Consider the following 16,249-nt stretch of genomic DNA (forward strand, 5'->3'; position numbering starts at 1 on the left):
AACCCATAATGACAAAGAAAAAACGTTTTTTTTTAAATGTTTGCAATAAAAATTAAAAACAATCATGGCATACCCAAGAAGACTGTCAAAGGTTCTTCAACAAAGTACTGAGTAAAAGTTCAGAATGCTTTTTTGGTTTTTGCAAAAATGTCTAAACCTGTTTTTGCTTTGTCATTTTGGGGTGTTGTGTGTAGATTGATGGGGGGGGGGGGGGGGGGAATATTTCATCAATTTAGAATAAGGCTGTAATGTAACAAAATGTGGAAAAGGTCAAGGGGTCTGAATTTTTTCCAAATGCACTGTAAGTGGTACATCCTTGTATTACACAAAGTCTTGCTCAAAATGTGACTTGAGCCTTTTGCTATTGGTGTAACCACTGTAAAACAGTTTGCCTCTGAAACCATGTAGCCTAAAAGGATTCGCTCGTACAAAACAAGTCAATTGGCCTGATATATAGTGCCCTCCGTAATTATTGGGACAGTTAAGCATTTTTTTCTTATTTTGTCTCTCTACTCTAAAATGTTGGATTTGAAATCTAAAAATGACTGAGGTTAAAGTTCAACTGCTTTAATTTTAGTGTATTTTCATCCATATCAGGTTAAGTATTTAGAAATTACAGAACTTCTTATACAGCAAAAATATTGGGACAAATTCACTTGCATGCATTTGCTGTATAATTTGGTTGTTTCAGATTATTTTGTGCCCAATAGAAATTAATGGTAAATAATGTATTGTGTCAATTTGGAGTCACATTTATTGTAAATAACAATAGAATATGTTTCGAAATACTTCTACATTAATGTGGATGCTACCATGATTACAGATGATCCTGAATCAATCGTAAATAATGATGGGTGAGAAAGTCAGACGCACAAATATCATACCTTCAAGACATGCTAACCTCTCACCATTACAATAATAGGGGAGGTTCGAATTTTTTGGGGATATTTGTGTGTCTAAAAATGTTTAACTCCTTATTCACAATTCATTCAGGATTATCCATATTCACGGTAGCATCCAGATTAATGTAGAAGTGTATTGAAACATATTCTATTCTTATTTACAATAAAAGTGACTCCAAAATGACACAGTACATTATTTATCATTCATTTCTATTGGGCACAAAATAATCTGAAACAACCTAATTATACAGCAAGTGTGTAGAGTCACAAGCTTGATGTAGTCACTGTGTGCTACAAATATGGGACCAAATACTTCACTTTTGACTACTTTAATACACATATAAGTGAATTTGTCTCAAAGCTTTTGCTCCCCTAATTTGGGGGGACTATATACAAAAAGTGCTGTCCTTTATAAACGTGCTGTTCTTTATAAATTAAAGCTGACAGTCTTCACTTTAACCTGGTTGTTCGATTTAAAATCCCAACTTTTGAACTATAGAGCCAAAATAATAATTACGGAGGACACTGTAAATGAATAAAATCCAGGCAAAGTCAGTGATGTATTGCATCCAGTTCTCACAGCATTTATTTGTGTGACCCAATCATTTGTGTGCAGTGCACGACAGATCATTGGAGGATATGCTGAAGGTCTGTTGAAAAATTCTGTCGTCAAACTATCGGCCATGAAGTGCCCTGGGGAACCTTTGGGTGTGTGACAGACTTTGTTTTAACACAAAGAAAGAACAGGGTTAATGGAACTAGGCATCCCATAAAAACAATGGCTTAAACAAAACAAACAGTGGCATGGGAAGACCTATTAAAGTCTTCCTGTTGAGTCAAGGAGAAACAGAGGGATGTAACTAAAGGGTGTGGGAGGGAGCGAGGGAGAGAGAGAGCAGTTTGAACAGCAGCCAAGCAGTACAAGTGTAGTGAATACTGGCTTTTGGCTGTGAAGTGGAGTGTTTTAAAGTGTCCAGTATCTAGTTGCTGTGCAGCTGATGTCAGAACTGTGCAGCCAAGGGGATTCTGGAAATTGGCAGGCACTCAATATGGTGTTGAAGGGGGGTAGCTAGTTGCAGGAATGTAAACAATGATTGCATAAAGGTCAGCATTTCTTTTTCTGTGTTCCCATTTTGGCATTTGGCCTTTTTTGTATAGTTTCAAGGCATCTACACAGTGTCTTTAGTTATCTGGGAAAACCTAGTTTTGTATTTATTCAGAAAGTGATTTGATTTAACCGTGACTTGTCAACTAATACATTGTCAGGGAGTGGATTGAGATTATACAACATGCATTTGCTTTATTGGCTAAAGCAAAAAAAAATAACGAAATATGTTTGACATTGCTAGACTGAGTCCAACCTCTCAAACCATATATCTTTCTTTGTGGATGACCTGCGTCGTTTGTTGTGTCTAATCTGTACATTTCTATACAAGGCTCAAGCTTCTTACGGTATGAAAGACTAGAATGTAACCTTGTGCCAAAATACTCTGGTAAAAATGCGATTACTATTGAAGTGTCAACAAACAAAGTTATGACGTCTATGAAAGAAGTCATCTATAGAAACATCCATATCCTTACAAAGACCATGTTTGTGCTCTGTCGCCTTGAAATAGCTTGAAACAGTTCTCCATCAGCCTTGGGCATTAAAAGGTTGCATTCTTTAAGAAATTAATGGGAAATAGATCAGACACAGATATAATGTTTCACACTACCTGGTATTTCTGAATCCACCTTATTTGAAATAGATTGGGGAAAATGTCAGTTGGGGAAAATGTAAATGTACAATTCAATAGCCATTATAAGCATGACCGTCATACAAAGAATGATGTGTGAGATTAACCAGCCACACCTTGTTTTGATCCTATCCACTTCTGAAAGATGGTTAGGATTCAAGTCACAACTGTGGGCATTGTCATGACTCCCCCTGGGGTGTATTCATTACGCTGATTCTGTTGCAAAACATTTACTGCCATTTACTGCAAACTGAAAATGTTTTGCAATGAAAAAATGTGTTTCTATTCGACAAATTCAGGTCGGTACCACAACATGGCAGCTGACAAGGAGAGGACAATTTTTATTTTATTTAAAAATATACATATATTTAACCATTATTTAACTAGGCAAGTCAGTTAAGAACAAATTCTTATTTACAATGACGGCCTACACTGGCCAAACCCTTACGACGCTAGCTGGGGCAATTGTGCGCGCCCTATGATCAAGGGTTAGCACAGTTTAAACGTTTTACCCATCCAACCTATTGATCTGGATGGCCCGGCCAACACAACCAGGGCAGATGTCACTAGTTACCACAGCCACAAAATTATGGCTAAACCCCACCTATTTTGACAATTATCTCAATTAAAATCTGGTTTTAAACTTAACCTTAACCACACTGCTAACCTTATGAGGAACATTTCATGAATTTATACGATATAGCCAATTTTGACTTTGTGGCTGTGGTAACTAGTGTTAACTGACCAGGACATCTCCTTCCCTAAAGAGCCACATGGAAAGGGCTGCTGAGGGTGGGGGGGGGGGGGGGGGGGCGTGACCTGGGCTGTCGTTATCCATCACCCTCATAGCCAAGGTTATCAATCATTCTGATTGACACTCTGCTAACAACCAGAGCCTTTCTCGCCAGACATGTCTTCTGTTCCCTTCAGATTGTCTGCCGGTCCTGTTTGGTAACGCAGGCACTGGGACCAGTTTGTTTGGTTAGGTGATGTTGTCTTCTTAGAGCCTGTTCTTGATCGTGCCAATCAAACAGTTCCCCATCCACTCATATTGCTCACATGTGAAACTGCAGCTTGCTCAAAGTTCCGCCCTACCTTCTTTGGCATTTATAAACTTGATACTATTCATTAGACTGTGTAGTTAGGTTAGGCCCTTAATACATCGTCATACAGTTAGCAATCTAGACGCTCTCACAAGCTGCCAACTGTTCCACATTCTTATCAAAGTCTATACAGGCTGTATGTACTGTAAGAACAGCTGAGGTTAGTGGGAATGGGATACATGTGTCATTGAATAGTGTTCATTCTATTTCCATGTCTTGTATCGTCAAGTGGTGTTCACTCTATTTTCACATCAACTGTAAATATATCCAATGAAAGACATGATTATTACTTTGACGTTGGCCCTATGCAGGATTCCTTCATTGACTCCATTAATTGACAGAATTCAAACATATTACACTTGCTATGCTACCCTTTGCATTGTGTGTTACCATATTACTCTTAATCCAAGCAAAGCAGTTTGTTGTTATTTTTTTTACAATCCTCTCCAATCTCTCTTCAGTTCTTAGAAAATGCTGCAATACTCACTGGGAGGAACAGCTTTGTTTTTGCTTCTCTGAGTATTTGCTTACGTCTAAATCTTTTGATACTGTCCCAACCCACTATCCATTAGGTGAATCTTGGATTATGAAGTCAGGAATTCAGTTTTGTGGGCGACCCAAACTAATTCACATAGAAATGTGAGTTATAGATCTGTCATTCTGAAAGCAAGTCTATGAAGCTTCCCATTCTTACGTTTAGTTTTTGATTATTTTACTTTCGGTTTTGTACACCAGCTGAAAGTACAATATTTTTGGTTGTTGAAAATATATATTTTACAGCTGTTTAGATGGTACAATGACTCTCTACACTATACTTATTTGGCTTGTTTGTCACATAAACTAAAATGACACTAAATATTTTAATTTTAGCAACCAGGAAATGGGGGAGCGATTTCTACATAGTGCACCTTTTTTTAAATGTGTTGTGCCATGTTCAACAGTGGTTCTGTCTCTAGGTATAGTGCTCAGGTAGCCTAGTGGTTAAGCGCATTGTGCCCTTGAGCAAGGCACTTAACCCTAGTTGCTCTGAATAAGTGTGTCTGCTAAAATGTAAATGTAGAAAGGCTGAATTTGTTTTCAGGTTTGAAAACAAGACAAAATGTCTTTGAAGAGGTGTATGTATTTGTTTTCTCTGTAAAAGTACAGATAAATCTCAAATGAAAATTTCAGAACATTTTCTCAGCTATTCGACATTTAAAATAACGAACTGGTTGTGGTGTGAAGGTTGGTAATGTGTTACAACAGTATGATGTATGGGGTGTAGAAAGAGGGTACAGACAAACAGGGAAGACAAAAATATAACTTTTTTTTGTCAGACTAGTTTCAGGCTCATTCAAATAGAGAGTGGAACTGCTCTTGCTATTCATTCATTGACCATCCACAGGTGTGAACCGTGTTCATTCTTACTGTGCTAATGTCTTCACACTACAAAATAGAAACATCCATTTACAAAAAAAAGTAGAGGTTGGGGTTTATTTTATTTACATACTTTAAACTTTACTTTTTTTAAAACGACAGTGTACTTTGCTGGTTCCCTCTTCTTAAGCTTGTTCAGTGTATTATGTAGTCTCCAGTTCTTGTTCCTACAGCTTATTGAAAGTTTAATGTGACTTGTACAATTGATTTTCCCCTTGAATGGAAATCTTCTCAAGAAGGCAAGTAGTGAAATTGCTTGCTACGATAAATCTAGCCAATTCCAATAATGTGGACCTAAATAGCATTATGAGCAATTTTTTTCTAATAAAGAAATGTAGGCTGTTGGTTGTGAAACATATATGGTAACCGCGTGGTATAATGCTCGACACAAATCATGGCTTATCTGTTTCTACACACCAATCACAAATGATAAATACTGAACAGTTGCTCCTTTAATTCAATACATATTTAGTAAGCTAGCAAAGTCACCCAGCATAGCAGGAGCTAGATACCTCTTCTCACTGCGATGCTTTGCCATTACTGTGGTTTCTTAGGTGGTGCTGTGGTTTTATATCTCTTTGAGTTGGAAATCAAAGTATGAGTGTAATAATGAGTCAAAGGGAGCAGTCTGTGCCACATTTTGTTGTTGAATTGTCCTTGTTCACTTGATAAGCGTGTTAAAACGCAACAAACTAGCATGGGAGAGACACAGCTAGGAACTATACACTATTTGAATAAGAGAGATCATGTGCCCAGGTTCACACTCCATATACAGCACCCCCTCACACCGGTGAAGTCAAGCTGCATGCTCGCTTCCTCCCATCCCCCTCCTGGCCTCTCTCTCCCCTCCCCCACTGCCCTCCTCTGTGTGTGTGTGTGTGTGTGTGTGTGTGTGTGTGTGTGTGTGTGTGTGTGTGTGTGTGTGTGTGTGTGTGTGTCAGTCAGCCCTGGCAGGTGTGAAAGGATGGGTGTGTTTCATAGGCAACAGCTCGTGTGACACACCAGCTCCATGCGATCCCCTCTCAATGTCCATGTGGGGACAGGGCTCAATAGCTAGGCCCAATTATGTGCTACGTGACACTTGTTGCGAGGTGCCTGGATGACTCGCATGGGACTCCGATAGCTGTTGTTTTTCGCAACCTCTGAGTAACCGTGACTACTTGTGCTGGAATTATTCATGATGTTTGACATGAAACAGATGTTTGTGTGTGTTTCACCCAACAGGCAAACAACAAGCTTGACCTGCATAGTTAAAGCATTCAGAAATGAATACGTTGCAGATCTTGTATCAATGATCCATGAGACACGAACAAAGAAACATGAAGTCATAAACAGCAGCCTGAACAAAGCTTGCTCAAACGTTTTATGCACACAGGCAATGCATTGAAGTAGGGTCTTTGACTATGTGTTGGCTATTTCACATTGTAACATTCTGGGTGGATCTAATGAAATCTGTGCTGGCAGGAAACCTGCTCACCCTGAAACTCCCTGCTTCTTAAAGTTCACTCTAAAACGCCTGCCTGCTTTTCTATCACTCAGAAACACGTAAAACTCCTCAGTAGTGGTATGTATGTAACGAGGTTTATGCTCACTGCCAACGTTTTGCTCATTGACACAGCTCTTTGTGAGACAGTCGCACACAAGGAGACGGTCGACACCCTATCAGTGTGTGTACTATAGATTTAAGTTGATGTGAAAACCTGTATCCCCAAACTCCACCCGTCCCAGATAAACAGATGTGTTCTGCCAGAGTGATGTCGGGGGGGGTTAGAGGGGTATGTGGGGGGGGTTAGTGGGGTGTACAGGTAGGAGTTAGAATGAGGGGGTTAGAGGGGTGTGTAGTTGGGGGTTAGTGGGGTGTGTAGGTGGGAGTTAGAATGAGGGGGTTAGAGGGGGTCTCTAAGTGAGGGGGTGAGAATTAAGAAAAGCTTTTACTTTGTACAGACTGTGAGTATAGCCTTGCTATTGAGAGAGGCCGCCGTAGGCAGACCTGGCTCTCGAGACGATAGGCTATGTGTACACTGCTCACATAATGATGTGGAAACTGAGCTATGCTTACTAACTTGCCAAATGTATGACCATATTAGAGACACATATTTCCCTCAGATTACACAGACCCACAAAGATTTCGAAAACAAATCAAATTTTGATAAACTCCAATATTGGCCGGTGTAGGCCTTCATTGTAAATAAGAATTTGTTCTTAACTGACTTGCCTAGTTAAATAAAGGTTAAATCAAATATTTAAAAAATCTATTCGGTGAAATACCACAGTGTGCCATCACAGCAGTAAGATGTTTTCCATTTTGTATTTTAACTATTTGCACATCGTTACAACACTGTATATAGACATAATATGACATTTGAAATGTCTTTATTCTTTTGGAACTTCTGTGAGTGAGAGAAAGTGAGAGAGGGTGAGAGAGAGCATTTTGAAGATTTATGGCTCGGCACTCCTCGAAATGCATGCATCCTGTAATTAAGACTGGCCTTGCCTCCAGCCCTACATTTATTACCGCCTCTCCACCGCCTCGTCATCCAGCCCCCATCCTTCTGATAATAAGATCTAACTGCAGCTTGGCATCACTAATGGGCGCTAAATGCCACAAAGAGAATGGCCTGTTTGTGATTACACAGCAAGAGCCTGCATAAAGTACTCCCAAATCCAGAACAAGACTAGAGTTCTGCATTGTGTGCTCTGGCCGAACTGTTGCTTTGATGAAGCATCTTGTGCACTTAACAAAAATATATATGCATAATACAACAATTTCAAAGTCTTTACTGAGTTACGGTTCATGTAAGGAAATCAGTCAATTGAAATCAATTAATTATGCCCTAATCTATGTATTTCACATGACTGGGAATACAGATATGCATCTGTTGGTCACAGATACTGTACCTTACAAAAAGAAGTACGGGTGTTGATCAGAAAACCAGTGAGTGTCTGGTGTTACCACCATTTGCCTCATGCAGCGCAACAAATCTCATTCACATAGAGACATAGAGTTGATCAGGCGGTTGGTTGATTGTTGCCTGTGGAATGTTGTCCCACTCCTATTCAATGACTGTGCAAAGTTGCTGGATATTGTCTGGAACTGGAACATGCTGTTGTACACGTTGATCCAGAGCATCCCAAACATGCTCAATGGGTGACATGTCTGGTGAGTATGCAGGCCATGGAAGAACTGGGACATTTTCAGCTTCCATGAATTGTGTACAGATCCTTGCAATATGGGGCCCTGCATTATCATGCTGAAACATGAGGTGGTACGACAATGGGCCCCAGGATCTCGTCACGGTATTCAAATTGCCATTGATAAAATGCAATTATGTTCGTAGCTTATGAGGCCCATCAACCCCATTGCCACCATGTTCACAACGTTGACAACAGCAAACCGCTTGGCCACACACTCTACGCTGTCTGCCATCTGCCCGGGAAAGTTTAAACTGGGATTCATCCGTGAAGAGCACACTTCTCCATCATGCCATCGAATGCTGAGCATTTTCCCACTGAGCATTTGCCCACACACCGAACTGCAGTCAGGTCAAGGACGAGCATGCAGATGAGCTTCCCTGAGATGGTTTCTGACAGTCAGTTAAGAACAAATTCTTATTTACAATGACAGCCTACCGGAACTCCCAATCACAGCCAGTTATGATACAGCCTGGATTTGAACCAAGGTGTCTGTAGTGATGCCTCTAGCACTGAGATGCAGTGCCTTAAACCACTCTGCCACGCGAGAGCACACTCAGGAGCTTCTTGATATGCCACACCTGTCAGGTGGATGGATTATCTTGGCAAAGGAAAAATGCTCACTAACAGGGATGGAGACAAATTTGTGCACAAAATTTGAGAGTTAAAGCATTTTGTGTGTATTTCTGGGAACTTTTATTTCAGCTCATGAAACATGGGACCAACACTTTACAGTCATTTCAGAGAGAATTAAAACCCAATGATGAAAAAATGTATTCTTCCGCCTCAGCTATACATTATTGGTTTGATTTTTAAACTACACTTTTGTTTGACAAGCTAGTCAGTCAAAAGATACTCTCCACACCAGCGAGTGTGAATTAATCTTTGTTGTGAACAATCTTCATACCGCAATTTAAGTTACCACAATAGCCCACTGTATTCCCCTGAGCCATGTGCTTCACTTTTACTGTTAATTTTCACCAAACTTTCCGGAGCTCTCAGCCATAGCAGCTGGGCCACATCAGGTTTTCATCATACTAGACGTCCTCTCTCGACTTAATAGCATTCTAAAGCTGAGGCTCCATCCTTCATTTTGGGGCAATAATAGTTTTCAACCCCCCTTGGTAATCTACTCCCAGCTGTAACCTGTTTTTATCTCTCCCCCTCTTCTCCGCTCCTCTCCAGCTCTACGAACTAGATGGAGACCCAAAGAGAAAAGAGTTTCTGGATGACCTATTCAGCTTCATGCAAAAGAGAGGTGAGCGAGTATTGTAAAAGGAGTGGCGGATATACAAGACAGGACTGTACCTTTCTGTCCCAGTATCTCATGCAGCAGAGCCACATTAATACAAATAAAAGACATGACTCGATAGAGATTTCACTGTTTGCCTTGGTGGGTTAGTACTGAGAGGCCCTGTTGTGTTCTCTAGCCACCTGCCCCCGCCCCTCCCCCTTCACTGACATAGGAAACAAAACTCTCAGCTTTCACCTCCGTGGGTGGATCTTTATTCATTTGCAGATGATTGCTTTATGGTCGGCCAAGCCTTCACTGTTCCCAGCTCGTCTAAAACTAAAGCGTACATGAGACTGCATGTATCAACTTAGGAATGTATTTAGGTATATGTTTAGGCGCCAGAGTTTTTATGTAGCTCCGTTAAGTTATGGTGTTTGGTTTGGTTCAGCATTTGCATCTTTTATTAATGATCGTCACTTCGTCAGACTCTATTTGTATTTATTCTGGTTGCCCATTAGAGCTACTCTTCCTGGTGTCATGCAAAATTAAGGCAGATATATACAATTAAAAACATTACATTACATTTCACAACACATTTCACAACACGTTAAGTGTGTGCCCTCAGGCAAACAGCACATTGTATGATTTTGATTCACAAACTAGTTCTACTTTGGAAATATAAGACCAACATGTTGAAGGTAATAGTAATAAATATTATTATGTTAAGATAGTCAGTGTGGAAAATCCAGTATTGGGTGTTTAGGGTATGTTTACACTATACACTGTGCCCTCAAAAAATGTATGGGCTGGTCTGCGTGCCTAGTTGCTCAAAGAATTGGACACTGCCCTCTAGGTACAATATAGGGAATTGAAAAGAGACTGAGATGAGAACATTTTCCTGTTTTTTTTCTCCATAGCTTTCTTTCAGAATTATAAAAATAAGTCATGTTTTTTAAAGCACAATAAGACCCAATACTATAACAAGAACAAAACAGACATGGCATTGACAATTGATAATGTATTGAAGTATTGTGTGCTATGAAAAGGTGTGATACTCTCCGTAGGAAAACAATACCGTAGAACCAGGGTAGGGTAGGTTACTTTCTAAATGTAATCTGTTACAGTTACCTGTCAAATTGTAATCAGTAATGTAACTTTTGGATTACACAAACTCAGTAACATAATTTGATTACTTTCAGTTACTTTATGATTACTTTCACCTTACTTTGATTCCAGGCTGTATCACAACCAGTCATGATTGGGAGTCCCATAGGGCGGCGCATTATTGGACCAGCACGGTCCGGGTTAGGGTTTGGCCGGGGGTAGGCAATCATTGTAAATAAGAATTTGTTCTTAATTGGCTTGCCTAGTTAAATAAAGGTTAAATATAAAATGTAAATAAATAAGAGGCATTAGAAGAAGACAAAAAGGATCCATCAAATGCATTTGGTGTGTCATCATAGTGATCGCTCAGGTGTAACAAGCATAAACTTGCGCCTTTTTGTCAGTGCTGAATTGAGTGTCAATGATAAAACAAGGTGTCATAATGTATTATTATTTTTTTGCTTGTAATGTAGATGATTACAGTTAGTTTTTTTTGGTAATCCGATTACATGTAACTGATTACATTTAATCAGTTACTGTCCAACCCAGAATATAGAACATGACATTTCTGAATATATTTTTGTACTCCTGAAGCATTAAAATGTTTCAGACCACTAGAAAGTTTTCTCAGTTCACAGTCAGTTCCATGGCAACTTATCAAAAGGGAAACCTAGCAAAAGAGTATGGTGTTAGTGACAGGCAGTGAATTGTCTTTTCCTCGTCTCCAGGAACCCCTGTGAACAGGATCCCCATCATGGCCAAGCAGGTCCTAGACCTGTACATGCTGTACCAGCTGGTGACAGAGAAGGGAGGCCTGGTGGAGGTCATCAACAAGAAGCTGTGGAGAGAGATCACTAAAGGACTCAACCTGCCTACCTCAATTACCAGTGCAGCCTTTACTCTCAGGACACAGTGAGTACACACACACGCAAGCGCAAGCACACACTTACACACACACACACATACACACATGTGAGCACACGCTTATGCACACCGAACACACACACACATTCCCCCATATAATTTGTAAACTTGTTTCAAGGTATACTTATCCATTGTAATACTGTGTTTTTCAAATAGTTTCATATTTCATAAAATTATCCCAATACCAACTGAAATATCTTTTTCACAGGTACATGAAGTACCTGTATCCATACGAATGTGACAAGAGGAGCCTCAGCAACCCCAACGAGCTCCAGGCAGCTATCGACTGTAACCGACGGGAGGGCCGCCGGCAGAGCTTCGGCAGCTCACTCTTCACCTACTCCCCCAATGGGACCCCCACCATGCTGTCCTCCCCCAAGATGTCCATGCAGAACATGGGGATGAACGTGGCCACCAACGGAGGCCACTCTCTCACTCCCATCCAAAAAATCAAGAAAGGTACATAAAAGGAAGGGTTGGGGTTTTGAACTTTGTATGCACTCGTCTAGCCAACGATGAACAGTATTGATGGATCGAAAGGTGTTTTGCTATACTCAGATATCTTTAAAGGACAATTATTCTGCATTGAGATGAGGAAATGTATTTTGTATTTTTAAAAGAAAAAAAAGAAAAAGGTGGGTTCATTCATATCACTGACATGAATAAAGCCAACGATTGAAGTGAACGTGAACACAATGAGGGTTGGGAGGGTTCATACTTATCACAGAACGGTTGAAGTGAACAGTAACCCATAACATCATACAACAGATACTTAATTTGAAGAGCTACCACATCCTGGACCAAAACGACCCTGCTCTAAACTTCTCCATCTCCCCTCTCCCCTGTAGAAGAGGAGGGTGACCAGCCTGTGTCCGGCTTGGGCTTCATGTCCAGGCACCCTCTGGTTGGTAATTCGGTGGCGGTGCAGGCAGCAGCGGCCCAGTTAGCGGCTCTAGAGCAGCTGAGGGACAGACTGGAGGCAGGTGAGCCCCCGGAGAAGAAGATTGCCCTACCTGCTGAGAAGCACCAGCGGCTGCTGCAGAGAGCGCTGCAGCACAATCTGCTGGCCAGGACTGCCCAGATGCCCATGAACATCCGCATCAACAACCAAGGTAGAGCCTGTTGCCATTTTTAAATGCACTTTAAATAATGTTACATTTGATTCGAAAGTACCAAGATTGGTCCACCATTGCTTCCCTTCAGTAAAATAAATTATTTCTTAGTATAGTTAATATTAAAGGTGTGATGGGTTCGCATTCAAAAATATGTTGCATACAGCTTAATTCATTTTTCTATTTTATTTTATTATTTTCAATTCATTAGGGATTAGCATACACAGATGTTTCAGCTTTTCAGCCTTCTTCAGTGTGTAGGTACAAAGCTTTTTCATTCAAAACAGCATTTGTAGGGAACACAGGTGAGCAACCGATGAGCAGAAGGTGCTTCTAATCAGGTTTGCCACCAATGTTCCCTCTAAACTGCACGTGTGTGCGCAGTAGCCCCGAGGACAGAAGAAATATCAGCCCACTGAGAGAAGCACAAGATTGAACTTCACTCAACTTTCTAGAGTTTTCCGTTAGTTAACACTATCAACATTTTCCTTTACTGTGGCTATTGTGATCGAATCAACGCAATATTAGCCACATTCAATGTAACATACCGAAAAACAAAACAAATTATGCAAGAGATTTTGTTGTAGGCACAAGGCATCAGAGTATGATTATTTTGCGCACTGACTCAGTCCATACTCTACACAGACCGGTGCATAACTAATCAGAGCTGCAGAAGGCCTATATGCAAATAGACCATTGCCATATATGGATCTGTGTCATTTAATTTTAACTCTACTGTGTTTACAGCTGTGGTAGTGGTGCATGTAGCCACGTGTGCACATTTAGTTCATATCCTTTGCTAGTTAGTGAGTTATTAGCCCAGTTATAGATCATTTGTAGTCACCAATAGGGGTGTGATTGCTTACTACAAGAGCACAAAACGTGTTAATTTCTAAACATTTTTGAAAGCTAGTCAGGTACAGAGCTTTTTTCTTGTCTTAAAGGAGCGGTGTTGTATTTTGAGACAGGCTTGAATAAACTAAATAGCCAATAGGCAGAGGGTAGCATAATTTGTCTGACTCTCTGTAATAATGGTATGGGAATAATAATGCATTTTATTTTGTCAAGTTGTTTCTTGCATCAAACAACACAACATGTTCAGTCACGTCCTTGTCTGAAGGACAAGTGGATAAACAGGTTAATGTCAAGCCCTGCATGTTTTTCTTCAAAAAGTCTCATGGAATGTAGGCCAACATTGAACACCACACATTGGCTGTTACTGTAGGCTGAATGATAGAACAGCTATTTCCATGTTAAAATGTTATGGGATGCATTTTCTCTCATGGTAGGCCACAGGTAGGCCTACACTATGATCAAATAGCTACAGTAACCTACTTGGCCCCTGTTAAAACTAACTTAAAGCGGTTACAGCCTCAGTGTTCACAGTAAACGGATGTTGCACATAATTTTCACAACGTTTAAGTTAGAGGGAACATTGGTTGTCACTCATCTGCCAATCAGGGATGTGGCTTCTCTGGTGTACCTGTATACAAGTTACAGTCATAAAGAAATACAGAATGATAGGGTATGGGAGCGGGCACAAAGGGCAACTGAGGACATCAGGTGGGAACCATTCATGAATCAATGGCCTTAGGTGTCCACTCACTTGGATACGTTGGTAAACTATCTCATGAATTGATATAATGTATCCAAGTTAGCAGGGTGGGTTCCATTTGTTTCTTAGGTTGTTCCAGAAGTTAGTTAGTTTATTCAGATATTGTCACGCCCTGAACTTAGAGAGCCTTTTTATTTCTCTATTTGGTTAGGTCAGGGTGTGATTTGGGTGGGCATTCTAGTTTGTCTATTTCTTTGTTGGCCGGGTATGGTTCCCAATCAGAGGCAGCTGTCTATTGTTGTCTCTGATTGGGGATCATACTTAGGCAGCCCTTTCCCACCTTCAGTTGTGGGATCTTGTTTGTGTGTAGTTGCTTTCTGCACTGCATATAGCTTTACGTTTGTTTTGCATTTTGTAGTTTTTTGGTGTCATTTAAAATAAAAGTATAATGTACGCCTACCACGCTGCACCTTGGTCTCCTTCTAACAACAGATGTAACAGATATTCCTTATTACAGGTTATTAGATTGTTCAACTCGTTTATTTATACGTTTGTTTGTGCAGTTAGTTTATGATCCTTTTACTCGTCAATTGTACAGAAGGTCCAACCAAAATGTGGCCAACTCCTCTGAAAGACAAACATACATATACAGGTTGGAGAGGTTAGAGCAGGGGGCTGCCACACTGGTGCAGTTGTTGTGGGGGGTGTTAAGTGACTTCCTTAGACCCAGGATTTGAACTGGCAACCCTCCAGTTGCTGGCTCGCTTCTCGAAACTCTAGGCTACCTGCCGCCCCATATGTTTATGTAGTGAGGTTGTTCATATTTACAAATTTTCCTGAGATGTTGATGCTTATATCTGCTGTTAAACATCACCTATGAGTGTTGTGTACATTACATGCTGTGTGTGTTTTCTCAGATGGCCGACAGGACTCAGCTCTCAATCTCACAACTAATGGCATGAGCAGCATCAGTATGTCAGTGGAACTCAATGGAGTCATGTACACCGGTGAGTCACCAGTCACAGAATCAACAACACGGTCTTGTGTTACCATACAGTACCTGTCAAAAGTTTGGACACACCTACTCATTCAAGGGTTTTTCTTTTCTACATTTTCTACATTGTAGAATAATACTGAAGACATCAAAACTCTGAAATAACGCATATGGAATCATGTAGTAACCATAAAAGTATTAAACAAATGAAAATATATTTTATATTTGAGATTCTTCAAAGTAGCCACCCTTTGCCTTGATGACAGCTTGAATCAGGCCTTTATAGTCGAATTGCTGCAAAGAAACTACTACTAAAGGACACCAATAAGAAGAAGACTTTCTTGGGCCAAAAAACACAAGCAATGGACATTAGACCGGTGGAAATCTGTCCTTTGGTCTGATGAGTCCAAATTTGAGATTTTTGGTTCCAACCGCCGTGTCTTTGTGAGATGCAGAGTAGGTGAACGGCTGATCTCTGCATGTGTGGTTCCCACCGTGAAGCATGAAGGAGGAGGTGTGATGGTGTGGGGCTGCTTTGCTGGTGACACTGTCTGTGATTTATTTAGAATTCAAGGCACACTTAACCAGCATGGCTACCAAAGCATTCTGCAACGATACGCCGTCCCATCTAGTCTGCACTTAGTGGGACTGTCATTTGTTTTTCAACAGGACAATGACCGAAAAAAACACCTCCAGGCTGTGTAAGGGCTATTTGACCAAGGAGAGTGATGGTGCTGCATCAGATGACCTGGCCTCCACAATCACCTGACCTCAACCCAAATGAGATGGTTTGGGATGAGTTGGATTGCAGAGTGAAGGAAAACAGCCAACAAATACTCAGCAGATGTAGGAACTCCTTGGTTTTGAGAATGCCAAGAGTGTGCAAAGCTGTCATCAAGGGTGGCTACTTTGAAGAATCTAAAATATAATATATATTTTGATTTGTTTAACACTTTTTTGGTTACTACATGATTCCA

At 40.5% G+C, this 16,249-nt stretch overlaps 1 protein-coding gene across 2 annotated transcripts in view; it reads left to right on the plus strand.

The window, feature by feature from the left end:
- The window catches only part of LOC110495217 (AT-rich interactive domain-containing protein 3A-like), a 64,206-nt gene that overhangs the window by 42,073 nt on the left and 5,884 nt on the right, over window positions 1-16,249 (plus strand). For both annotated transcript variants that reach the window (XM_036956952.1, XM_036956872.1), the window contains exons 4-8: window positions 9,535-9,607; window positions 11,416-11,599; window positions 11,820-12,070; window positions 12,460-12,723; window positions 15,196-15,285. In XM_036956952.1, coding sequence (XP_036812847.1) covers window positions 9,535-9,607; window positions 11,416-11,599; window positions 11,820-12,070; window positions 12,460-12,723; window positions 15,196-15,285 — 862 coding nt within the window. The remainder of the gene's footprint in view (window positions 1-9,534; window positions 9,608-11,415; window positions 11,600-11,819; window positions 12,071-12,459; window positions 12,724-15,195; window positions 15,286-16,249) is intronic.

Source organism: Oncorhynchus mykiss, chromosome 1, assembly GCF_013265735.2.
Source record: "Oncorhynchus mykiss isolate Arlee chromosome 1, USDA_OmykA_1.1, whole genome shotgun sequence".
NCBI lineage: Eukaryota > Metazoa > Chordata > Actinopteri > Salmoniformes > Salmonidae > Oncorhynchus > Oncorhynchus mykiss.